We start from the raw sequence: 27742 nt of genomic DNA on the forward strand, positions 1-27742 counted from the left end.
TCACAGATTGTGCGCTTTATTAGCGTCGAGCTGTTTTTTTTTTTTTTTAAATTCTTCTTTAGCAGAATTGATTCAAATGCTTCTACATGAGAAGAAGTCTTTTGCTGTGGCTGTAATTCGACATCAAGATATTACGACAATGTATTATCAAATACCAGTATTTATTTCCATTCATAGATCCAGTTGATATATCCCATTGATCTCGAAATAAAAGCCACGTAAAGCCACGTCTCTTTCATATTTGGACGTTCTACTGAATATAGACTTTAATGGCAATTTTACTTCGGTTATTGCCAAGATCAAAGAAATGCCGCAGGCATTATTCTCCAATAAATCACGAACGACATCAAAAAATTATAAGATTAGAAATACGTATCAAACCACTGTACAGCTGAAAAGAATATTTAACTTTAGATTCTAATACCGGTACTTATTTAGATCATATTCATGTGTCGTCTTCCGCAATTTAAACAGTGTGTATTACCTGAAAAAACCTGATAAAAGACGGTTTTTATAGCTAAATGGGACTGTTACACGGACCTTCCCACAACATTTACAATCCGTGCTTTTACTGATAAAGCAACAAAATGAAGAACTGATTTTGTTATTTTACATTCATAAATATTAATCAATAAATGTTACAAAAAAATTATAAATAATTAAAGGATATTTTTAATCCAACGAAAGCTGAAATCGTGTGCCTTCCATTGCAATCGATACCTAAGCAAACAAACAAATTGACCCTCTGGTGTTAAATGGAACAGCCTAATTGTGATATGGTGACCCAATTCGTTATATATAGAGGAAACGATCAGCCAAATTTTAAAGCTTTTAGTACAATAAACCGTTGTTTGAAATACATTTAACCTCGTTATATCGAACTTGATGGGATCGCGAAAAAAACTTCGAGATATCCGAGGATTGGAGATATCGAGGGTAAAATACTTAAAAAATAAGCGGTTGGGACTTTCAAATAACTTCGACATATCAATGGCATTCGAGATATCAGTGTTCGAGATACCGAAGTTCAACTGAATATAAGCCTCGGCTTTTATATTTCAAACAACATTTCTCGACATCGGAGGTTATACCGCAACATTCACGAAAACGCGAACTTTATTTCTTAAATAAACAAACTATATTACAAACGGGATGACTTTAGCTTTTTCTCTTATTTATGTACCAACACTCCATTATCTCCTGCATATGGATTTTATCTCACTCATTTCTTTTTAAAAACAATCAAATTCTAAACGGAGACTGGCTACTGACAAATAAGTTGATGCTACAAAGATTTCAACACACTCGTTTACAGTAAGCAATTTGAACACTTTACAGTCATTATAACGTCTTGCAAATGCAGTCTATCGTAGGATACTGCTGACTGACAAGGTTCATACCAATTGTTAAGCCACTGTTTTCAGATTAATTTTGACTGCAGATTACCCCGTTACCTGATCAATAAGTCGCCCGCGTGACGCAGTGGTTAGAGCTTCTGCTGTGGAGTCGCGGAGTAAGGAGCTGATCCTTACGCTGCGGGTTCGAATCCACTGTGGGACATGGAGACCTATCCTTCAGATGAGACTGTATAAACCAAGGTCCCGTGTCGCAGTAAGTGTTGGCACCAAAAAGATCCCTCACTGCTCAATGGCCCTAAGTGCCGAGTATAGGTATAAATTTGCTGCCCGGCAAGTGGCGTCTCCATATCAGTAAAGAATTTTGAGAAGGACGTTAAACAACAAACAAACAAAAGCCTGATCAATACATAGGGATTGCAAAGGGTTCGACAAGGGATACTTACTCATCCTAAGCACCTGATCCCACCTCTGGAATTTCCAGGGGTCCGTGTTCCCTGTTCACATAATCGTATTGTTTGTATATTTGTTTTTCAGATCAATCACTGTTGTCTTTGCCTGTTTTATTTAGAGTATTTTATAACCTTCTATAAGTAATGATTATCAAAAATAAATGGTTGAATTTAATTGGGAAAGTCGGCTTATAGTGAAAAGTATCAACAAAAATGTAACACGAGGACTAACTCATCTCAGGTTTTATTAGCTTGGTTCAACGAATGTTCAGCAAGATATTTCACCAGGACTTGCTTCTTATCTGTCCTTAAAAATAAATCCATACTGGTCAATGTCACTTTGTATTCAACGGCACATTGTATCCTACTAACAGACGTTTCCTACCTTCTCTGAGAAAGAGTTCCATTAATTAATCCCGATAAATGTATTATGAGTGTGATTACTGTGCGTAATCTTCACCTTTTTTTCATTCAATCCCGTTTCATATCTTAAAATACAGGAAACTTACAACATTATTTTATCAATACCTCATAATCTTGCCACCTACAGTGTATAGTATATATTTTAAGTTTCGGTCGGTCGACAGACAGAGAATGGTTTCTTAAAAGTTTGCTAGATAGCCATCAAACTCTCCACATAAGTTTGGTCTTAGTAATCAGATAACCTTTTAAATTTTCTAACAAACATTTGCTATAAATATATCTCTAGAACGTTATCTTAATTTTTAGCCAACTTTGTACACAAGTTTGTCATGATGGCAGTTTTCATTTTCTGGACAAACGTCAAGGTCACAAGATTTTCCATCATGTCCTTATCAAATGGTTTTCAAATACAGTATCAACGAGACCAAACCTGACACCAACGCTGTCTCCGAAAGCAGTCCAGGAGACTACTTTGGATGCCTTTCTGAAATTTGGGCCTGTCCTGGAACTGCACTTGTACTACTCTAAAAAGCAAACCAAAAATTCTACTTCGACTGCTTTCTGGACCTCTTTGTTCATCCATTCTAGCAGAATTAAGCAACCAATGTTAAAAACGATCTAGTTAATTTTAGTATGTACTCCTCTATGCTGTTTAATTTTCTCAAAGTCCAAAAATCATTTTTCATCAGTGTATAAAGAATTCTTAAAACTATTATTTGGTGTACTTAATATTATTTTAAAATTCCCCCGTTTGATATCAGAACTAGTACAAGTATTATGATTACAGCTTCATTGATGTGGCGTTCAGCCATTCTACGTTGTTCTAATACCAATTAGTATATGTTAAACATTTTGGTATATTGTCATATTTTTATCTGACCTCGGTTTAAAGTGGGGTAATTGCCTAAAACTTTTGGTTAAAAGTGGGGTAATTGCCTAAATTGCATTCAGATTATTCCTATTAATAGTAAGCGGAGTAAATCAGAAACTACATTCTGACTACAGATTCTAGGAACGATTTTTTTTATTAGTTTAGGGATTTCTGTAATAAATGTTTTTTGCTTACGGCCTTGTCCTTAAATTACCGAAGTTCTTGGTGATCTCTATATAAATCTTTATCAAAATCTGATATAACTTATCTTCCATACGAAAATGTAAACAAGGGAAGATAACTCGCTTGTGAACTATAAACTTTTGCGTAGTTCTACATATTATCACTTTATTTAATAAGATCGATCAGTCTGGATACTCTAATTCCCCTGGGTTTTTTTTTTTTAAAAGTCAACTAAACCGGATAGTTTTGGAATACTTCGAACAGTCTTGGTGAGTGTACACTTTCTTGCAATCGTCAAATTATGACTGCATTTATGTCAAGTCGGGTGATATATTGTTCCACCGATGATTTTGCAGATATAGGTGCTCGGGGAACTTACTGAAACTTCAAAGAAATGATAACCACCAAGTCTAACTGCATTCAACATTTAAAAAAATTATAACATAATCATTGTCATGGGAAAAAATGCATTATAAAAAGTTTCAATACCATTTTTCAGTTAACTGCCCAGCCAATTTTATTTTTTGCATCAAATGGTCGCTGTTTGTCAAAGTTTGTCATTGTTGCCATGGAAATAAAAAAAATTTTGGTTTTTGATTTCTTTCTCTAGATGATTCCCAATTATATGATATTGATTCTCCACAATTTGAAGGGTTTAAAATATCCAAAATCATAGATGGCTGCCGTTGCCATGGAAACAAAAAGCTTAATTGAGCTTAATTTCTTAAAGCTTAATTTTCGCTAGAATTTAAATATTCGTTGCATCTCAAATATAGCACCCTTTGATTCATTTTGGAGTATAGAGCGAAAGCTCAGTTCGAGGTGACAATTATGCTATTGCTTCAAACAGTGTATTATAGCAAAGTGTTTTTGCTATATGCTGTGCGTTTCTAAGAGGTACATTTTGGTATAATAGTCCCAATTTAATGCCAATGTCCTCTCTATTTCTCGCAAAATAAATCGATCACAATATGTATAATTCCTCGGGTAGAAATTTTGTTATATGGTTCATGTAAAAAGTCGGAAACCAAACTTTTGGGAATCCTCTATAGCAATTGTTTGTACAACTGTATATATTTTAATTAAAAAAAAAACACATACACACAGTATGCGAGTTTGCGATTGTTTCGGTCAAAATAGGGCAAATGCTTGAAAATCAAGTTCAGGGCCTATAATCACTTCTCGTCAAATGCAGCCCGATAAAAATTCAGCATATCAAGAATTTCATGAATCTGATGGAATCAGGAAGTTTCTCATCTCATAAAATAATTCATTCCCTGCATGTCTAGTGCAAAAATTATCGCATTTTGAGGGGGGGGGGATTCAAGAATAATTTTTCTAATGTTTCGACATGAACCTCAAACGAAATACTGATACGGCACCTATATACAAGTATTTTTTCAGTGACAGATCGTTTTCTATTTCTTCTTGTTGTTTAAAATGATAATACATTTTTCCAAATATAAAACTTAGAAGATACATGTACTTAAAATGATGATAAATAATAACATTAACAACAATTAAGTTTAAAAAGAGGAGTTTCATTTTTCAGCAAATAAATTATTAATCATATCGTTTTTAGCGTCTGATAGTAACGACATACAATTCAAAACAAAACCAGTCATACTTACGGTTGTTTACTTCTTTATTTTTGACAGTGCAGGTGTAGCTGAATCCAATCCAAACAATGTCCCATTACAGGGTAAACAGAGTTAGTGGGTCAGCAGCCTCAGTCTCTTTGATTGGGATCCGTACAGTGATATCGACAGAACAGGTTCTTTTAAGCAATTTTGGTATTGAAATCATGCAAAATGAGTAAGAAATTTATTTTAAGTTATTTTGTCAAAATTATAAAGTCAGAGCATGAGGATATACTACAATTGTTAAAAACGAAAAGTTACAGATTAGATATATATCACTTGTCAATCAATTTATTCTCTCAGAATCATGTAAATGGTACATAAGGTATAGAAACATATAAAAGCATCTAGACACATAATACAGCGGGTCAAGCAATGCCCAGCTAATGGGGAGGACTGACCATACTTTTAATTTTAGAAGTAAATGTATATTTTTTTTTTCAAAGACTCAAATCTTTTAGACACATGGCTTCACAAAACTTCACAGTATTTGGTTAGAAGAAAATTGTTGGTTAAAAAGAATCTTTTCTCAATTGCTAATATGCAATATAGTGATATTCATCTCATATCTGATTACTATCGCATAAGCTACATTTAAGAATGCTATAATTTTAACTTTTTGAAGATTCATAACCTTCACTATTTCACTTTTGAATGTATTGATGTTTTAAACTTGGTATATTTTTAACCAAACCGCATCTGTCAAAAATATTATACAAGATTTATTAGTCCAATTTGGGCCCCCGGAGGAGCAAAAAAGATTTACAAACATGAAACAAAGAATTAAGGAGGAAGATCCAAATGATAGAACAAACATGATCTTAAATAAAATGAGCAGTGCTTGATTGTATAATCATTGATAAATGCACCTACAAGAGATATATACGTGTATACATATTGTAATATAATAATAATATATAGTCAAGTACATGTAGCTGGAAAGATACATATATGCATATCAAAGAACAGAAGAGATGATATATTGCCATTCCTACATGTATATACATCCCCAAATATATTTAAATTTTTCAGTTAAGGTAGATTATCAAGGAATCTAGCAAGAGATCTTAGGATCTCAGGGTCTTCATTAGTCATGAGCCAAAGAAATTGATTATCATATGATAGGGACTGAAAATTTTTACATTTATTATTTCAAATATTTATGAGTTCAAGTCTTTGTACACTAAAATGAGGACATACAAGGAGAAAATGAATTTCATCCTGAATCTCCTTGTGATCACAAAGGGAACAAAATCGTTCATCTTTAGGTATTTTTTGATATCGTCCAATTTCAATTTTAAACCTGTGAGCTGATATTCGTAACCTAGTAATTACTGATCTATGTTGATTGTTTGTTAAAATATCTAGATAGGGTTCAAAACAAAATTTAGTCTTTAGGCATGTGAAGGTAGATAATTTACCATCTTTATGCAAATTCCTGTCTTTTTCCCATGTAATTTTGTAATTTTATAGAAGTTAAGTAATATTCTTTTCAAGTTTATTTTAAACCGTGGAAGTGACATACCTAAAACATCACTAAGTTTAATATCAATATGGTTAAGTACAATACAAGAATACCATGAAGTAACTCCATTTTGGTGTAGTGTTTTGGAACATTTATAAGCCTCACTAAGGAAGGGAAATTCCCCATCTAGATTCTCTAATCTATGCCAATATAACAACATATTTTTAATGACATCAAAGTGTACATTCAATCGTCCTAGCTCAGATCTTACAGCAAAGTTGCTGCTTTTACTATGAACCACTAATAAATGTTTGTAAAATTTAAGATGCAAACTTTCGCCTTCTAAACTTTGGTATATTTTATCTAATGTTATATTTGGATTTCTCTTAAATTTGGAAGTTGATGGGTCAAAAAAAAACCATAACTCTGAACCGTACAGAATAATGGGTTTAATAGTGTGGTCAAACACATTTAAAGCAGTTTTAACTGATGGATTAAATGAGAGAAAGTCTTTTTGAAGTTTGAAATAGGCTTTTTTTGCTTTATTACAACAATCATTTTTAGCGCTAGTTAGTGTTCCAGATGCATTAACTGTCAGACCCAAATACTTGTACTGTTTAACACATTCGATATTGTTGTTATTCAGATGGAAGGGGATTTTGATGTGCTTGCCAGATGAATTGAAGACTATAATTTTTGTTTTCTGTGTATTAACTTTGAGACACCAGTCCTTGCAGTATGTATTTAGTATATTGAGTTTTTCTTGTAGACCTTCAGCAGTGGGGGAGAGAAGCACCATGTCATCAGCATACACGAGACAATGAATAGATGTAGATGAATCATTGTTTAATTTTACAAAACTTTCAGAATTTGATAGATAATTAGGTAGATCATTAAGGTAAATCTTGAATAAGTTTGGACTAAAGTTATCGCCTTGTCTAACCCCATTGTATGTGTGAAAGTGACCAATTAATTTGTACCCAGTTTAATAGACGAATAGCTTTTAGAATACATTTCCTTAACAACTGAGTAAAATTTTGTGCTGATACCTGCTTTTAATAGTTTAAGTTTCAAACCAGCATGGTTTATACTATCAAAGGCCTTATGAAAGTCAACAAAGCAAGCATATAGTTTCCCTTGTTTTGATTTGCAATATTTTTCAATAAGTGTTTTCAAAACAAAAACATGATCTGAAGTTCTAGCTTGTTTTGTAAATCCTATCTGACATGGATTGATTTTTTTATTACATTGTAAATATTTATCTAGTCTTGAGTTAAGAATATAATTAAAAAGCTTGCCAATTGTGCTGGTAATTGTGATTCCTCTATAGTTGTTGGGATCATTAGTGTTGTTAGATTTGTATACTGGAGTGATGTATCCTTCACACCATGAAGAAGGATAATAGCCAAGAGATAAGCAAGCATTAAAGATTTTCAGTAAGACTGGTATAAGAAACATTTGACCATGTTTCAACATTTCATTACAAATTCTGTCAGGCCCAGCTGCCTTAGCATTTTTTAGTTTGCTGATTGCTTTATTTATTTCATTCCAAGATATTTTGTAGTCAAGTTCATTAAAATGGGTGTTGATGTTTCCTCAGTTTGTTTTTAGTTGGTCTTTGAGAAACTGATCTTGATCATAAAAATCCTCATGAGTTTTATTCAATTTTTTGAAGTGGTTTATCCAATCATTATGAGAGATTGATGTATCAGTTGTGCCTTTGTTTCCATTTCTTAATTCCCCTATAAGTTTCCAATATTTTTTATCAGTTGAACCTAAAGTATTTAGCTTGTTAATAATATTACAATGGTATGTTCTAAATTTTTGTTTTCGTAGTTTGTTATAAATTCTATACGCTCTATAATACTGATTCTTAACATAAATATTTCTAGGTTTGTGGCCATATAGAGTTCCCTTCCTTACTAGTTTTGAACGCATATGTATCAGCTAATTAACAAACCATTTATTTTTATGTTAAGCAGGGCTTTTATTACTTTTACATGTTTTATTTTTAGGTAAATTTGGTTTTGATGACATAATGGCTGCAGCATCCAGGGAATCTTTTAAACTTTTTACCCTTGATTCTATAGACTCTATGTAATTGATGCTCATGGAATTATCAAAATTGTATATAAATATATATATATATATATATATATATATATATATATATATATATATATATATATATATATATATATATATATATATATATATATATATATATATATATATATTGTAAAAAATATATATTATATAAAAAATATTATACAATTATGGACTCTTTCGGTGGTGAATATGGTTTGTTATTCACCAGAAAAATGTCAATATTAACCAAGGCGAAGCCGAGGTCAATATTGATATTTTTCTGGTGAATAACAAACCATATTTACCACCGAAAGAGTCCATAATTGTTTTATTATATAGTCTGGATTTGAATAAATAAGACATTGAAGGCTGAATGATGATACCACTTCCATTTACGAACTTCTGTCGTAGAAAAATGAAAAAAAATGTCCAGATTACAAATTATAACTTCCGTGTTTTCCTTTTGCTGTTTGTAAGACATCGTAATGTTTAGAAAATAATCCTGCGATAGGCTTGGCTTATGTTTTTCCTACTCAGATACACAGCTGGCTCCGGCCGTTGCAACCATTGTTTACAACGATGTTTGAGGTGTTGATTGTGACGTCACAATGCCGCTGCACGCGCACCGACCCTCCGGTGAATACGGCTTCAAAACCAGTGAATATGTAGTATTATGAACTGTTTGCGTTTGTATAGATTATATAGAGACTATAAATAGACTATATAATAATATACAATTATGGACTCTTTCGTTGGTGAATATGGTTTGTTATTCACCAGAAAAATATCAATTCGCCTCGGTCAATATTGATATTTTTCTGGTGAATAACAAACCATATTCACCACCGAAAGAGTCCATAATTGTTTTATTATATAGTCAGGATTTGAATGAATAAGACATTGAAGGCTGCATGACGACTCCATTTTCATTTCATTAACGAACTTCTGTCGTATAAATTTTTTTAAAAATGTCCAGATTATATATTTGTATAGATTATATAGGGACTATTTATAGACTATATAATAATTATGTATAATGGTAACCGTCCAGTTTCTCCTGAATCATATAAATGTAAAAAAAAAAAATATTTTTTGGCTGCTACCCTTTGAAAAAAAATAAGTATCTTTTTTTTCAAATTCAAACATAATTTCCCCCAAAAGTCGGGAAAAGTGGACTAGAACTATTGGACGTTGGATAATGACATATTCGAAATTTCTTCTGATGTCAGAGTTTATGACAAGATAATCAGGAACTGCCAAAACATTTTCCGAAATGTAGAATTATCATTGCCCTAAATTTTGAACTATAGTAATTTACCAGTATAAAAATATCGATTTATATTTAATGAATTATTGACATTTTGCGAGATGTATTCTTGTAATTAACGAGGCCGGGTATAATTATTTCTACCCTAGAGATTTTGATAAATTTTCTTGAATTAATTTTTACTATTATATTTATTGTTTTAAGATCAAAAAATTGAATGTTCACCGTCCCATTTTCTTAGGGGGTCATCTCAAAAGTTGTCAAATTTTACTATTGGAGCATATGGGAATTTGTTGGAAAAGCGCCAAATTATCACATTTTTTCCATATTTTTTGCATTTCTGCCCTAGAGATTTCTTTTTCAGCCAAGTACATGAAAGTTATTGTAAAAAGTCTCCAGATTGTGAAATTTCAAAAAAGGTGACCATCTAGGTTAGTAGTATAAGGCGCCTAGATAGGGGGGTCAACTGAGTGCACTTTTGGGCCCTGGGGGGATGGGGGGTCAACTGAGTGCACTTTTGGGCCCTGGGGGGGATGGGGGGTCAACTGAGTGCACTTTTGGGGCCCCTGGGGGGATGGCTGGGTCAACGGAGTGCACTTTTGAGGCCCCTGGGGGGATGGCCGGGTCAACGGAGTGCACTTTTGGGGCCCTTAAAGTGCCTGAAAAAAAAATCCATGTGAGATCCTACCTAGCCCTAAACTTGGCAACGATTCAAATCTTGATTATGACGTCATTCTAGTCCTTCATCGCCTCTCTGGCTGCTTTAATTTTGACACTTTAAAAACACAGCTGATCTCCAGCTGTTATTCTTAAAAAAAAGAAAAACAAGTCAATGTTAAAGTTTTAAAAAAAACTCTTTTTATTTAAGTATGATACAAAGTCAATTCTTCTTTTGAAGTTTCAGGGACTTCTTGACCTCTTCCTTGTGTTTTCTTTTCTTAGGCTGGTCCAGTGGAATCAGATTTTCTTTGTTCTCCTGATGTATAATAGCTTCTACTGGAATGTTTAATAAATTATCCTGTTCGTCCCCGAGACTCATGTTTTCCTGCGTCTTTTTTTTTTCCTTGGGCTTGGGTGGTTTCTTCTTCTTCTCAGACAGTTTGTTTTGGTCACACTTATCGGCCCAATGTCCAAATTTTCCACATTTGTAGCATAGGTCTTTCTTGGGACATTCAGGGGCCCAGTGTCCTAACTCTTTGCAGATGAAACAGGGGTTGGTCTCTCTGGTTTTCTTTGGAGCTTCTGTGTCTGTGGGTTCTCTACCTTTTTCTTCTTCTATTTTCCACACTTTATCCTCCAGTTGGGCCATTATTTCTCTCAGGTCAACGAATTCACTCATGACTTTCTCTTCAAACTTATTTGCATTCACTTGCATCTGGTTTAGCATGTTGACGATCCCCTCTAACGTGGTGGTTAAAATACCAAAGTCCTCTTTGGTCATGGGCTCTGGGAAATTATACAATCCCAAGTCCAGTCCTACAGGATCCTGAGTCTCTGGCATGGGGGCTATGACATAGCCTTCAGGTGTCGCATAATTGGGGTTGTCTTTGGTATTCATCATTGCTTGTGCCATGGTATACACCTCTGACTTCTGACTGAAAATGATGACCCATGCACTCTCTGCGCTGGTTTTTATACTTTTTTTTTTAAAAGGAAGGGGTCCTGGAAAAACCCACACGCGCTCAGCACGTTCTGAGATCTGGAAATTCCTGAGATGTGAGATGTGAGATCTGGGAAAAACCCACACCTTCCTATTCTATTTAAGTCTATTGGTTTTTCCAAAGTCTAAAAATAGATTTAAAAAAAAAATTTAAGTCTATTGGTTTTTCCAAAGTCTAAAAATAGATTTTTAAAAAAATTAAAAAAAAAAAAAAAAATTAAGTCTATTGGTTTTTCCAAAGTTTAAAAATAAATTTAAAAAAACAGGGGTATAAATAAGATAAAATATCATGTCTTCTATTCATAATCAATTGTCATGTCGAAGCAATACCACTCTTTGATTTTAGAAGGCTATGATTTGTTAATGCAATGGATAGAACAACACGAACAACCTCTTCCTCCCGAGGCAGAACAAGTGTTTCAGAGAGCCACTACCATCATAGAAACCATTCAAGACTTATGGTTACAATGCCTGGCCCTGTTACATCCTCCCAACTTGGGGAGACTAGCTACACTGCATTTTCTATGTCAACGCATGAAAGAAACTCTGCCCCAGAAATGGTATGGGTTAAGCCTGACCCACTATCTAGGAAAGCCTTACACTTTTTTATGCCATCCCCAAGCAAGGAAAGTGATTTTACTCTGCCAGGAAATAGAATCGATGGAGAAAATATGCATTCAATACGGGATGAAATATGTGGAAATTTCAGAGAGACTAAGAAATGTGTGACTTTTAATACAGACTTGAATGAAATTCATTATTTACCACCCGAAGATCGGAAAAGTGAATGGATGGCTCTAGTAGCCGATCGAATGAGATTTCAACGCAGAATTCAACATTTGGAACAATTGTTAAACCCAAAAGAAAAATAAAAGAATGAAAAGACACTAAGCTTTTTGTTATTGTTGTTGTTGTTTAGTAATGACGTCATCATGTATCTGTTAGACGCTGAGTCTATAAAATCCTGGTTTATTTAAAAATCTAAACTTTCCCACTGCAAATAAAGTGTATACAATTTGTTTTTAGACCAATCTGATTCTATTCATCTCAAAATTTTCATCTGAAAAGGTCGGGATCGAAAAGATTCTTATATTCCCTATACAAGTCTATACATTTAGACGCTGGGATGTTTTGTTCTTATTTATAAAAATCTAAACTTTCCCACTGCAAATAAAGTGTATACAATTTGTTTTTAAATCAATCTGATTCTATTCATCTCAAAATTTTTATCTGAAAAGGTCAGGATCGAAAAGATTCTTATATTCCCTATACAAAGTCTTATACATTGATTTTCTGAAAATGGCTGACCTTTGACCTCAGTTGTGTTTATCCCGAAACCGACGCTAAGTTTATTTTTACACTTGTAGCGATTCTTTTGATCTGAAAACTATACCGACACTCTTCCCTAAGTTCAATCTTATTGCCTGCCATAAGTTTTCTTTGTGTTACACTCTAAAAAGTCTAAAACGACTTATTTTTTGTATTCAGGTCAGTCAAGGTTGACCCTTCGCTTCGGCATGAATGAGCCTGTTCTAAACAAGGGAACAATGTCATGTATGAAAAATACTGTGAAATCATTCTCAAAACTTACCTTCATTCTTTTACTAGAAGGTTTGAATGTATATATAATTCCATAATATGTTATTTAATCCAATGTATGTATTCACAAAACACAAATAACACAATTTTGATGTTTCCATGATTTTCTGAGCTCTTCGTCATCCGGGCTTTTAGGGTGCTCTCTTTTCGGCTCGCGCTGTGTGTATAAATACCGACGCTGATCAGCTGTTAACTGTCATTCGTTAGCGAGCTGTTCCAGCGACACTACAAGGACATGTCTCTCTTTACCGAGAATGTAGCGATTCAGCCAGGAGTCGAGGTGATCCTTCAGATGGTGGTTCGGAACCAAGACACCGGGGAGGAGTTTGCCGTGTTCAACATGGGCAGGATCAGAGTAGGAGATCTTAGGACCTTCGTGGCAAGCAACATCGCCCGGAGAGCCGCCAGAGCCACCCCGTATGACAGGCCTTCGCCTTCGCCAGCAAGGAGCAGAGAGGAGCCACCACGCCCCGTCTACCATCCGCGGCCGGAGGAGGAGGGCAGGAACTTCGGCCTGCCGGACAGTCCGGAGTCCCCCCCTTCATCTCCGGCCGGAGCAGCAGTCGACCGCCTCCTCACTTCTTCACCTCCCCAGGACCGAGCGGTATTCCAAGGTTGCATTCCGTTGTGGGGGATCCAGGCTTCCGTGGCCGAAGGGTATTGCTGTCTGTGTTTATGCGACCAGGAGTTATCCAACTTCCTGTGCGGTCGATGCCGCCAGAGGCCAGCCTGCTTCCTCTGTGCGGCTCGCCTGATCGACAGAGGAGAGGGCTGCCCCCTCTGTCGTTACGGGAGCCCGGAGCCCGTTCCTCCCACCCCTCCTACCCGTCCCTCAACACCCAGGGTGGGCCGAGGCCGTGGCGTGACCATCGAAGGAGTAAGAAGAACACCAGACAACGGAATTTCGACAGGCCGTGGACGAGGGCGACGTCCCAGGGAGTAAACCCTGAACAGGAAAAAAAAAACAACAACGGTCCTTTTAAGGACCAAGTCCCAGGGAGTAAACCCTGAAGAAAAAAAATCAACAACGGCCCTTTTAAGGGCCAACCCAAATTTTACGAAAAGATACCTTTTTGATACACGGTTATAAAAGAAACGTATAATAACACCAGAGGTCACTGTTTTTTTTTTTTTTTTTTTTTTTTTTTTTTGTTAAACTCATAAACACTTAAAATTATTATTTTTTTTCTTGTCAACTCATATTATTTATTTATTTATTATAACAACAAAAAAAAAACTATAGACTTTCTCTCTCCCCCATGTCCAATAAAAAAAAAAAAAAAAAAATACACACACATGAAAGACAGTGATTTTCTCAAATCATTAGGGAATGTGTTTAAGTACGACTTAATTTTCTGTGTTTATGCCGCCATGATACTCTCCAGGCAAGGTTTTTTTTTTTTATTCCTCCTGTTCAAGGCGTGTAATCCACGCTGTAAGTCTTTTAAAGTTTTTTAACACATTGTTTATTGTTGTGATTATGTTATCCCTCACCTATATGTTTTAATGTCAGCTATGCTAATGAACCCAGTTCTGCATGATTTTGAGATAATGGTTTGTCATGTGCTTAAAGTATGGGCTGCTATTCATGTCATCATTTATGGTCCATAATAAATAAAGTCTGTATCTTTTATCTTTTAAAAAAATATATTTTTATGAATGAAATTTCATTGATTCCAGTATAAGTTAAGTCTTGATATATATATATATTACTCTTTTTTTTTTATTCCATTACATTTAAAAACATGCATTGTTTCATGTAGTATTTTGTCATCATAACAAAAAAAATGGATTTTATTTCTACAGTCCTCAACATTGGAAGATATTTTTTTTTTTTTTTAGGGTTCCTAACCATCTATAATCCAGTCTCTATGAAGTGAAGCCTGGGCTGTACTCTTCCTTTTTGGAAAAAACACACACAGTTAATCATCCAACATATAGAAACAAACAAAACTTTTGAAGTTTTTCAATGAGATACAAATTTTTAATTCTGTTTTTTTTTACTATACATGTTTATATATATATATTTTATAAAAAAAATGGATAAAGAAAAATGGATAAGTCAAAGATAATTGATAATGTAAATTATAATACCATAGTTGGTAAAAAGATAACAAGGGTTTTTATATCTCCAAGTGCTGATGATTTTTTGAATTTTTCTCCATTTTTTTAAATATTGACAATATATTACAGGGGGAAAAGAAAAAACTGTACTGTGAGCCAAACTGGATGATCTCATGGAATTATAACAAATTCCTAGTGTTTTCTACTGGGCACCACCCACCCACCCACCCACAAGGATCTGCTTATGAGTGCATCAGACTGCTGTGGAGGCTGAAGCATGGCACTTCATATTCCTTAAAAAGGTACTTTCAAAAAAAAAAAAGATTTATTTTATATCACATAAAAACACACACACACAGTTAATGTTTATGAAGAATGTACACATGTTTGTCATAAGTGTGTACAAATTGTTCAATATAATGTCTATAATGAGTCCAATTTCCTCCAGCTAAGCCACATCCAATCTTGTAAGGAAAAGCAAGAGTTTTATAAGGTAAATTTCCCAATTCTTGTAAACAGGCTTGAAACCATTGCTCTCTATTTTGTGGGGTGTCCTGATAAGTGGAGATTCTTTTAGGTCTGTGACTTGCTCTGCCATAATCCCATTGAGCTAATAAACAAATGACCACAGGTGTTTGTGAGGAAAACACCCTAATGGTTCCTGGCTTATCCCTGTCCTCTTCTAAGGCTAAATTTCTAGACCCTAAAGGTCTGCGGGTGGCATACAAATTCGCTTGAGGATATTTATCTGCTCTACTTTGACTCAATCCATGAGCTCTGACTGTTAAACAGTTACATTGATGTACGATAGCTTCTACAGGAATGTTTAATAAATCACCCTGTATCTCCTGGAGACTCATGATCAAATGAGGCTATTTTTTTCTTTTTCTTTTTTTATATATACCTTTTTTTTCTATATTTAGTATCATGGGGAAAACCCCCCTTTTTTTTAAAAAAAAAAAAAAAAAACAAGAACACAGATTTTTTTTTTTCCAATTCTTTTTATTGATAACAACAACAATTAATTACATGACATTTTGATAGAAACATTGACAAGTTTGTCCATGACCCGTAGGTCTTTTATGATAAGTGTCTTTAAACCATTGAGCTACATAATGATCTCTTTGTAAAGCTGTACTATGGTCAAAGGGAAATAACCACTCGTCTGCTTTCTTTCTCAACTTGTGTCTTTGATGTAAATAATACACACAATATTGTCCACACACATCGGTCTTCCAATCTTGATATCGATACGGATTATAAATCCATTGGTGAGCATGACGCTGGATAAAGTCTTGAATTTCTTTCTGTAAGGGAGGAAATCCATAAGAGTCAAAATATTCCACCACTGGACTGCTCACGTACAGACACACCCAGTGTTCTCCAGGTTGATCCTGAGGATCCGTATTCACCACGATGGCTTTTTCTCCAGGTCTTAATTGATCCGGTAATATATCGACAGGGTACACTCCACCAAAAGAACTCTTTAATTCTCTGGATAAGACTTCTCTCAACTGTCCCGTATCCATTAGTAATCAATACTGACTTCTCTCTGTTTGTTTATTTCTAACAGGTTATCGAATTCTGCATACACCACACAATTTAAGGTGTTCACCGTATTGTTCGTAAATTGGACTTCTATTCTCAGATTTCCGGTTTCTATGATGTGGAATTTGTCCGATTGCGCTTCTTGATCTTTCGTGAAATCCCAGCCCCACAGAGTGTATCCGTTTTTATACTCTTCTAGGGTGATGTCCGGAGCCCAATCTTCTCCTAATTTTCCCAAGGCTTGATATAGACTCAGATAAGATCTCAGATATAAATCTTCATTGAAATTGGGCTCAAAACAACGAGTACTCATGGTCTCTCCGTTGATACTGACATCTAATTTCTTAATTCCAAAGTTTTGAAAATGAAACGGATTTTTAGTTTTATCTCCGTTAAAAGCCGCATTTTCCACAAAGCCTAAAATGAGACGTTTAGGCATCTGGCCTTGAAACAGATGATCCGTAATCTTAGACTGAGTTCCTGTCAGTATGGTAAAGGTTTTCACTTCGACTCTTCTCAAAGGATATTTGGCTCTATGAGTGTTCAAACTTTGATTAATGCCATTCATCATGACGGCCGTGGGTTTGACTTTTCTCACCCACAAGACCATGTTCAATATTTTCACTTTTCCCGTACTTAGTGCTTTGATCATCATATAGAACTGAGGTCTAGCTCGATTAAATCTCAAACGGACGTCTACTCCATTGGGTAGAAATCGGTCTTGTTGAAATAGATCCAGATGTAAACGATCAAACAAGGCTATTTTCTTACTATCTTTGATGGCCTGGTGACGTTTTCTAAATCCTTCGTTTCTAGAATTGGCCGGTAACTCTGGGACGATGGGTTCGTCAATGACCACAGTATCGCCACTTACACCCTTTTTTACATCAAATGTCTTATTTTGAGCCACTCCAAGGTCTGCTACCCCCACTTCGTCCATGTGTCCTGCCGTATCTTTTTCCCACAGACTACAGGCTCTCATCTGGGTCATTAAAGTTCTGGGTTTGTAAGAAAGTAATTTCTCCAGATAAGCTTTGTAAGGATAAGTATCGGTTCCCGGAGACACTATTTTTCCATTGACACTGAGATCGATTTCCGTAAACAAGGAATGAAAGATATTATTCACCGGGGCGCAAGTGGTGCCAGCTCCAGTCAGATCAGTACCATCGTCTTTTGTAAATTTACACACCATTTGAACATACGTTTGAGATAAATCCAGATATTGATCTCCTTGTCCTTTAATTTCAAATTCAATGGGAGCCGTATCCGAATCTAAAGTACTAGAAATGGGGTAATATTCTTCCCATTTGGAGTCTTCTAAAGCAATATTAGTCGGGGGGACTTGGAACAATTGTAAATTGTTCATCCCACACGCACAGGAATCTGGTTGCAACATGATGTCTGTCTACTAGGATGGATTTTTCACAAATGAAGGTCAATCTCACTCGACTTCCCTATTTATAGTGTCTCTCAATCAAAGATATCTAAAGGACGTGTTTTCTTAGTCTGAATTCCTCCTTGTTTTTTTCTTTTTCTCTTAGGACCTCCTCGGGCTAACACAGGTGTCTTTTTTCTTCTTTTCTTAGTACCTCCTAGATTCATTCTTTGTTTCACCATTCCCGAAGTATTTTTCAGGGCTTGTACTCCGTGAGTTTTGACAGCGTCTTTTAAAGATCTCTTATTTTCTAACACGTCTAACCCCGTTCTAGCAGCAGCGGTCAAGGCGTGTTTAGCTCCCGTTTTCAGTAAATCCGTAAAAAATCCTCTGCCTCTCTGTCGTCTTTTTCTTCTTATTATTTTAATCACCATTCCCGATCCCCTCTGTTTTTTCATTCTCTTTCTTCTTCTTTTCTTAGTACCTCCTAGATTCATTCTTTGTTTCACCATTCCCGAAGTGTTTTTCAGGGCTTGTACTCCGTGAGTTTTGACAGCGTCTTTTAAAGATCTCCTATTTTCTAACACGTCTAACCCCGTTCTAGCAGCAGCGGTCAAGGCGTGTTTAGCTCCCGTTTTCAGTAAATCCGTAAAAAATCCTTCCCCTCTTTGATAGTTTTGGGGTGGATAATAATAGGGTGGGGGTGGGGGTGGTTGCTGTTGGCCTCCTCCAAATAATCCTCCTATTAAGGGAGCTGCTACTTTAAACAAGGATCCTAAAATACCGTGTCCTTTTTGACGTAATAAACCTCTATGATAGACAAACTGTCCGTGTCCTCTTTGTCTCAATAATCCGGGATGATACTGCATGTTTTCATGACTCGTGTCAGACTGACCTAAATGCACTCCGGGGACTCCTTTTTATACCCCTCCTGTCTTAGGGTTGAATACAATACAGACAGCATATCAGACAAGTCATCACTCCCAATAGGATGTAACAAAAAAGATGTACACTCATCTCAGTACACTTTTCTGAAATGAAGTTTCACGACCGATTTTCCACTTAAAAAAGGCATGGGAGTCCCTAAAGGAGTCATGATATGAATCTCAATGCTATCGAAATGTTTTTTACTCAGTTTCAAATATTCCGCTCTAACGGGTTCCCATTTAGCTTGTTTTTTATCTTCCAGATTGAGTGTACAAGGAACCACTCTTAACAATTTCAAGGCATTGGATCCTACCGTCTGGGGTTCAATCAAGTCACAATACACGTACATGGATTTCAGATTTTCATATAAATCTACGGTATTGTTACCCATGTAACTCACGTTGATCCATTTGGTTTCTGTATCGTTCTGAAGCATCACCTTCTTACTTTCTATTCCTAACTTATAAGCTAAGGCTGTGGGAAAACGAATGCAAAAGGGATATTTTCTAAGTTCTCTCCCGTTAAAGTGATACATCACTTTATCATATTTGTCATGATAGGCTAATTTCATCTCACTCTTTTTTTTAGAATCAACAGAATCACCTAAAAACTTCCATAATTTTTTCAAAGTTCTTTCCAGTCCAAGACTGATTTCACTTGTTAAAGCCATGGGATGAATGTAAGGCCCCGGTCTAAAGTGAATTCGCTTAATTTCCATCTTCTGGTCTTTCGTTATTTGATCACCAAATTCAGTATGGTCCCAATCTAACAGTACAGGACATTGGCTTAATGGCATCGCCTCTATGGTTTTCATTTTAAATCTGTCCCATCTAAACGCATTAGGTTCTTCGACTTTTTTAGCATAAAACTGAGGAAGCAGGATGTCAAAATAAGCTTCCTCTTCTGTGATGTTTTTCAATGAAATGGGATACATCAATTCTGTTAAAGCCACTTCCCATTGTCCATCTGTTAAATCTACTGTTTGTGGTAATAAGGTTTTAAATTGAGCCGTCGTATTACTCGGAAAAGATTGCATGGACCCATCACTGGGTAAAGTCATGTAAAAGCCACTGCTCTCGGCCATGTTCAGTGAGATACTGAGACAAAATAACTTAGGACCCTTCTATTTATAACAACACTTTTTTTTTTTGTTTTTTAAATTTTATTGAGTCTATTTTTTTTTTTTTTTTTTTTACACTTCTTCTTCTTCTTCTTCTTCTGATCTGTAATCAATCACTCTGTCTAAAACACCAGGTCCTTCCTTTTCCATATTGTCTTTCATCTGGGAAAAGGGGATGCGACAATACACGTACTGTTTAACGTCGTGATAATCTGAAAAGGTCAGTTCTTTTTTCTTCATCTTGAAAAAATGTCTCACACACTCTGCTATGTCTGAGTACCAGAGACTTTCGTTCAGAACCAGGGTCATCGGTGTCGAACGATTCATAGGATGAGTACAGCTGACCCATTTATATTGCTCGTAATGCTGGTTGAATTTCACCCTCACTCTAGTTCCTTTAGGATGCGGGATTTTGACTCTTTTTTCCAGCCACAGGTTTTCCAGGGAATGTCCTGGATGATTTTCAAAGAAATCCAGGATCGCTCCTACTTTAGTTTTCATCCACCCTCCTTCCATGTAAATAAACCGAGTGACGGGGCTCTCATAATACCAACGATACTGCATCTTTTTTAAAACACGTCTGACTTGGACACTGAACTTTTTCAGAATGAATGATTTTTTTGGGGGGTCATACCTCTTTATATAACCTTATCCAATCTATTTTTAGCATCTCAGGAAAAACCAAACAACAGTTTTTTTTTTTTTGATTTTATGATTTATTTCCTTCATATCTACATAATGGACAAAGTCTGTAGCAAATCTTGACGAAGTTCTCGACACATTTCACACAGCATGGATACTGTCGGCATTGTTGGCACTTCCATCTCCCCTCCGTATTTTCCTCCCAGCAGGTCAGACATTTCTTTAAGGCTCTCTTCCTGGTCACTTTGACCCATAGGGGCACCATATTCTCTGCCCCGTACTTCCATGTGAAATATTTCACGCACCATCTACATCCACAGGTCTCCATGGAAGGGGGATCATCCACAAACCAGTGAGGAAAAGCCATTTCACAATGCTCGCAAAATTGATAAGTTCTGTGATGCCATCCGGGATGATCATACACCGTAAATGTACGCTCATGGATCATCTCCCTATCACAGTAATGACAGTAATACTTTTCTACCTCAAAGAAATACTTCAGTCTCCACATAAAAATCATGATGAAATGTGGTGGTAGTGGTGAAATTTTTTTTTTCACAAAAAAGCTCAGCTTTAAAAATACCTCTGGATCTGACTATTTACAGTCGCTTTGTGAAATTTTTTTTAAAAAAGCTCAGCTTTAAATACCTTTGGATCTGACTATTTATAGTCGCTTTGAAAAAACCCACACGTGCTTCACACGTTCTTACTCTATTTAAGTCTATTGGTTTTTCCAAAGTCAAAAAATAAATTTTTTAAGTCTATTGGTTTTTCCAAAGTCAAAAAATAAATTTTTTAAGTCTATTGGTTTTTCCAAAGTCTAAAAATAGATTTAAAAAAAAAAAAAACCTCAGGTTTTTTACCTAGGGCATAAACTTGGCACCGATTCAAGTCATCAAGCTGCCTATTGTGACGTCATCACATGTATTCAGCTGAGAAAAATAAGACCTGGTTTGGTTTTATAGTTTTTTTTATTATTATTATTGTTCAAATCGACACAAGGGACAATTTCTGTAAGAAAGCCGTATAATGGACTTGTAACACTTTTCACAGCAGGGATATTTCATACACTGTTGACATTTCCATTTTCCTTGGGTGTTTTCTTCCCAGCAGGAGGGGCATCTCTCGATCTTGGTATTTCTTCTCATGCGCTTAGCCCAACGTGGCATCATAAAATCAACCCCATATTTCCACAGGTAATATTTCAGGCACCAATCACAGCGACAATACCACAAACTAGGGGGATCGTCTACTTCCCAGTGAGGTATACGTTCTCCACATTCATTACATCCCCAATACCAACCAATAAGGTCGTCGTCTTCACTGTCATACTCAGGTAATCTGCTGATCTCTCTCAACTGCCTATGGCAATGAGGACAGGCACTATTTTCTTGGTGAAGAAAATACGACATTCTCCACACAGAAGGCATGATTGAAAAAAAATGAGCACAGTGAACTCAAAGCTAAGATTTATATACCTTGGGATATCTATTTTTAGTCGATGAGGAAAAACCAACAACACCAGAATTTATTTTTTTTTTCTTAGGTTTTTAATTCACAACAACAACATTAAATTAACAAACATGGAATACTTTTGCATAGTTCTTTTTGAATAGGAAAAGTTCTCCTCATGTACAAATATTCTGTTTCACAAGCACAGTCCATGATGTCGTATCCTTCTCTGAGCACTTTGTTTACATAATCTTTGATACAATCTCGGACTTCTTCCATCCATTTTCCTTGAATCCAGGTCCTTACTGGTGCCTCTGTTTTGTGAGCCAAGACGTATTTGACTTTCCGTTTGAATTCCTGATACTGGGGTCGCCATGACCATAATAATAATACTATGAGTGGTGCACATTCATGGTCCGGTAATTTGAATCTCTTATACAGGTACACATCATTGAGTCCTGTTTCTCCCGGATTCTTATCCATGAAATCTTGGATGCATTCCTCTTTGTTTTTCATCCATTCTCCTTTTTTAGTGGAACCTGTATGCTCTTGCATTTTCCAACGATACTCGGAGCTTAAAAATTCCATGTTGTGCTCTGTCCTCAGTCAGATCAGAAATGAAAAAAATCTTTGTTGTTTCCCCATTTTATATATATACTCTGTGGTGTATCTATTTTTTTTTTAAAAAAGACATTAACTCTGTGCATTCGTGGTCTTCTTAGGGGTAGGTGTATGATGCATCATCGTAGGACTAGGCATGATATAACCCACTGAGGAACTGACACATACCATCCAATATTCTCGATTAGGATCGTGTAAAGCTAACATGACCATACTGGTGACGATGAGAGATACACAGATCAATAATTGTGCGAAATAAACGATTTCTTCTCGAGGAACATTCTCTCCACAAAATTTCCAATGAGGAGTTATTGGATGAGATCCGTTTGGGGAATCCATGAATCGAAACTAGGGGGATATCCTTTCCACCGAACTTTGACTTCTTGAATGATTTTTTTCCCTACGCGTCGCTTTTTATACCCCAAGATTTCCTCCACTTCGTACACGTCTTTTTTAATGATCTTTTGTAATTCTTTCTCGTAAAAAGTCCCTTCTAATTCCTCTCCGTTATAATCTTGCACTCTATACACGTACGGATACCTTCCAGGAACTCTTTTAGAAATGGTAAACAGTTCTGTGGTCCAGTTAGGTAAATATCCTTTTTCAAATGTGCGTTTGGTTTTACTGATGCGTACCCGATCTCCTTCCTTAAACTGAGGTTTAGGAAACTGTTTCCGATTGGATTTCCCATATAAAGTTTTCCAGACTTTTAACACATTAGAAGCATTCACTTGAGCTGGTGCTCTTTGGATACTGCGATGATAAGTGTGATTGTAAGCATACACTAAATCCGGTAAGATCTCTAAATACCGTCTGGTTTTATGACGGGTGAAATAGCGCCACATGCGTGCTTTGAGAGTTCTCTGAAATCGTTCCACGATACTGGCTTTGGTGTCCGTATTACGAGTGGTAAAAAAATGAATGGATTTAAAAGCCTGTAAGAATTCTCGATTGGTAAATTCTTTTCCTTGATCCGATTGAATGCGGACGGGACGTCGACCGTCTTGTTGAAAAATCTCTCGTAATCCTCGAATCATTTCTTTTCCCGTTTTCTGTTTTAAAGGCACCACCCAGGCATATTTAGATAAGACGTCAATGGCACACAATAAAAAAGTATAACCGTCATTGTGTTTCTTTAAACTGGACACATCTGCTAAATCTAATTGCCATTGTTCGTCTATATCCGTCACTCTAGTCTGTTGTCTCCGGAATTTTCTGTGAATGGGTTTATGTAAGGTATACGCATCTTGCTCTTTTAACCATTCTCGTATCTTTTTCAAGGAAATCTTATGTCCCAGACTTCTGACCTGACGATACAAAGCTTGTATTCCTCCGTACCCTCTTTTAGGATCATAATAAATCTCTTTTAAAATGTCTTCCACTGGTTTCTTTTTCATATCTTAGGTAATTGAAGCCAATTTTCGTCGATCTGTTCTAATCTCTTTTTAGGTAAACTTGGACTGAATTTAGATTTTTTGATGGCCTTCGCTAAATTTAACAGAGGTCTAGGAGTGGATTTTTTTATTCCTCTATCTCCTACAGGTCTACTAACAGGGGTCAAAAATGAAGAAGCATCTTTAAATCTACTATCGCCCTCGTCCTCACTATCACTGAAGATACTTTTAGGAGTACTGATTTTTCCAGGTCTCTGCATGGCTTTTATAAGGTTTCCATTGCTCACGTATTCCAGAGGAGTACGCGTCTCTTTTAAAGCTTGAGCAAATTCATCTAATCCTTTAGGAGGGGGATGGTTTTTACGAGAACGAGATCTCATACTATCAGCCATTAAATCCACAATGTTAGAATCGGGAACTTTTTGACCTCGATAACTAATTTCACCTTCTTTATTCCAACTCAACACCTTGGTTTTCTTTAAATGATTTAATAATAATCCAGCTTTTCTTTTCATGTTTTTATTCACTGTTTCAAGGATTTCATCTTCAATCTCAGCTGGGGCTGCTGGTGATGCTGCTGCTGCTGCTGCTGGGGCTGGAGCTGCTCCTGCTGCTGGAGCTGCTGGAATTTTGGGTTTAGAAATAGGTTCCTGTCTAGCTTGTTGTAAATAATTCCTATATCGATGAAGTTCCTGGCCATATAAAGCGACTTTTTCTTCTGGGGTTAAATCTTCACGTCTTGTAATCTCGTCCAATTCCTGACCTAAACTGATGGTGGATTGAAATTCCGGAGGTTTGGGTAATTTTGCCTTGAGATCGTTCAACAAGACCTCGGGAACTAACACCATTTTACGACTCATTTTCCTAGGAGGGAAGAAGCTGCTCCCAAAAGTAAAGGAGCGGCTGCTGCTAAGAGAGGGAAGAAGCCTCCTTTTTGCTGGACTAACAAAGCTCGTCGTCTACGGATAGATTGAGGTTTGACCAGTCTCCTGAAGATGTGTTTCTTAGGAGCTAGTTTTCGTTTATGAGCCGAACTGAGAGGTAACACTCCTTTTAATAGGTTATACACGATCTCGCAGATTTTGAGAATACAATCTCCAGAACAATGTTTTAAAATACCCGTCTTTAATGGAGAGGAATAGTGAGGGTCAGATAACACTCTTAAAAGAGGCCAGTGAGGTTTTAATCGTGTAGAACAACAAGTCCTTCTTTTCTTCTTCTTCTTAGCCATCCTGGGGTTAAAATGAGGACATGTCCCAGGTTTCTCTCCTTTTTATACTCTCAAGGAGGAGGAGCATACATGTCGTGTTTGTCCTTCTCGTGTTTGTCTCTATTTTTCTGGGTGACGTAGATTTTGGAACAATATCGACATTTATATCTCATTCCTTTAGGAAGTGTAGGTGTAGAAGCGGTCAGAGGTTGAAAGCGTGCTATTTTAGGAGTGTGAATGGGGACTTTAATTCTAGGAGAGGGAATTCCCACATTGACTCGAGGAAACACTTCTAAATCCGTAGCTCTTTGACTGCCTATGGGCCCCATAGGACGATCCATTCTCATTTCAGCTTGTTTCTTTAATAACTCCCCAATAGTTTTTTGTCTTTGTTCCTTATAATACTGATTGATTTCGTTTTTTAGACTTTCGGGCATGGCTTTTCGTTGAGCTGGAGTTTTGGGAGTGTTTTTTTTTCTTTTCTTTCTACCACCAGGGGCTTTTCTTTGAGTAGGTTTTCTCTTAGGAGGTTTTCTCTTCTTTCTGGTCTTTTGAGCTGCTCCTCCTACTCGGACCATCCAGTCGGGAAACACTCTTTGTTTCTTATTATCGACTCGCACTACCACACTTTTCAAACGACGGACACGTCGTTTCTTAGGTGCATTCCATTTAAATAAATGACGAATGATGACTCCGCCTAGAAATCCGGCTCCTCCGCGTTTTAAAATGGCATTTTTTCTGTCTTGATCACTCGCCGACTTATCGGCTATGATGCTTAAATCTTGACGATGATTATTAATAAACTTTTGAGTCTGTTTATTGATGGGTAAGACCCCACGTATCAAATTTCGAGCTCCCATGGCAAACCAATTCAATAAGGCTTTACGCCCTAATTCGATTAAATGGGCTCGCTTGGCAGGATCTCGTTCCCGCTGTAAACGTCGTAAGGTTTTCACTAATTTACTCTTGGCCGAGAGAGGTCGACCCATGACGACTGTATAATGATGAATGACAAGTGTAATGTTGATACATTTTTATTTATACTCTTGTGGCATGTGTATAGTTAACCATTCAAACAATCGACTTCTCAATCTGTATTCGTCTGGGGTCTGTGGATTCAAGTCCACCAGGAGGTACCCGTGAGGAACACTGGTGGCCTCTTGATAGGCCGACATCAAATGTGGTAAGGCCAACTGTCGACTCAAGACACTGATTTGAGATTTGTCTCTGGGATTTTTAAACAACACTAAATAATGAGCATTCAAACTAATGGTGCGATGCTGTGGTGCCCGATCAAATAAGTTCTGAGTGATGTAAATCACACTGGTATTCCGATGATGCGCTTTACGGGTAAACCAATCCACGATCGATTCGATGGCTTTTCCTCCCATCATGTCGTCAAAAATGAGTAAGTGAGGAATAGTTAAATTGCCCACTAATTTCTCATCGTCTTCTGGAATATTTCGAATGAAGGAGACCCGATCTGTTAAAGAAGTGTAAGCAGGTTGCCATTCCCGATAACACCAGACAATTTTTTGTGGCATGGGGGTAATCCAATGTAAATTTTCCACCAATTTCTTGACAAATTCCGTTTTTCCCGATTTAGAAGGTCCTGCTACCACCATGGTAAATTCGTGTTTCAATTGAAAAGAGGGGAGTGTCTCCTCAGGTTGCATGATGACAAATGAAGAGAAAAATAGGGTTTCAATCCTTTTTATTCAACACAGAAATATACGCTGGGTTCTCTTCACATCGGCTCGACAGATGGGGCAATACCGGAAGGTGGGAGCACATAAATAACAGCAACATACGTGTCCGCAAGGGAGTAAAGCCATTTGTAATTCTCTCTCTAAACAAATGTGACATTTTCCTGTGGCCTGGATCTCTGTAGAGGTTTGGTCTAGTAGAGGTTTGATTTCAGGTGAAGGTTTGTATCCCGCCCGGAGTAAATGGTTAATGAATACATTCATCACCCACTCACGTCCTTCATAGGTATTGATGTAGGGACAATTAGGGTTCCAATAAGCATGTTCTACATAAGGATCGTCTGTAGGTTCCCAGAGGTTTAAAGTCATACCACAATGAAAACAGATGGTCTTATCACTCACTCCTCTGTAATAAAATCCGGCTTTGGCTAGGTCGGGTATTAATCCTTTTAAAGAATCGGGCCATCGATCATCAAAGGTAGCTTCTCTCTTTAAGAGCAGAGCATATTTAGGGTAAACAGGAAGGTAGTCTGGCTCCTTATCAACACCAGCCATGACTGAAGTGTTATATTATTTTCCCCCCCTTTTTATAACCCCTCATTTTTTGGGGGTTTTTTCCCATAAAATAACAACAACAACATTTAAAATACAGTTTTTTTTTTTTTTTTTTTTTTTTTTTT

At 36.5% G+C, this 27742-nt stretch overlaps 1 protein-coding gene across 1 annotated transcript; it reads right to left on the reverse strand.

The window, feature by feature from the left end:
* Positions 1 to 16595: 16595 nt before the first annotated feature.
* On the reverse strand, positions 16596 to 17807 carry LOC133189846 (uncharacterized protein F54H12.2-like). Its single transcript, XM_061325238.1, has one exon. The coding sequence runs from the start codon at positions 17805 to 17807 to the stop codon at positions 16596 to 16598; it is 1212 nt and encodes a 403-aa protein (XP_061181222.1).
* Positions 17808 to 27742: the final 9935 nt, after the last annotated feature.

Source organism: Saccostrea echinata, unplaced genomic scaffold (assembly GCF_033153115.1).
Source record: "Saccostrea echinata isolate AGI-Se365-2 ecotype Australia unplaced genomic scaffold, CSIRO_AGI_Sech_v1 ptg000020l, whole genome shotgun sequence".
In the NCBI taxonomy this organism is placed as follows: domain Eukaryota; kingdom Metazoa; phylum Mollusca; class Bivalvia; order Ostreida; family Ostreidae; genus Saccostrea; species Saccostrea echinata.

Excerpts from the sequence above, each read along its gene's own strand:
- LOC133189846 (XM_061325238.1), bottom strand. The coding sequence starts at position 17,807 with ATGGTGTGTAAATTTACAAAAGACGATGGTACTGATCTGACTGGAGCT.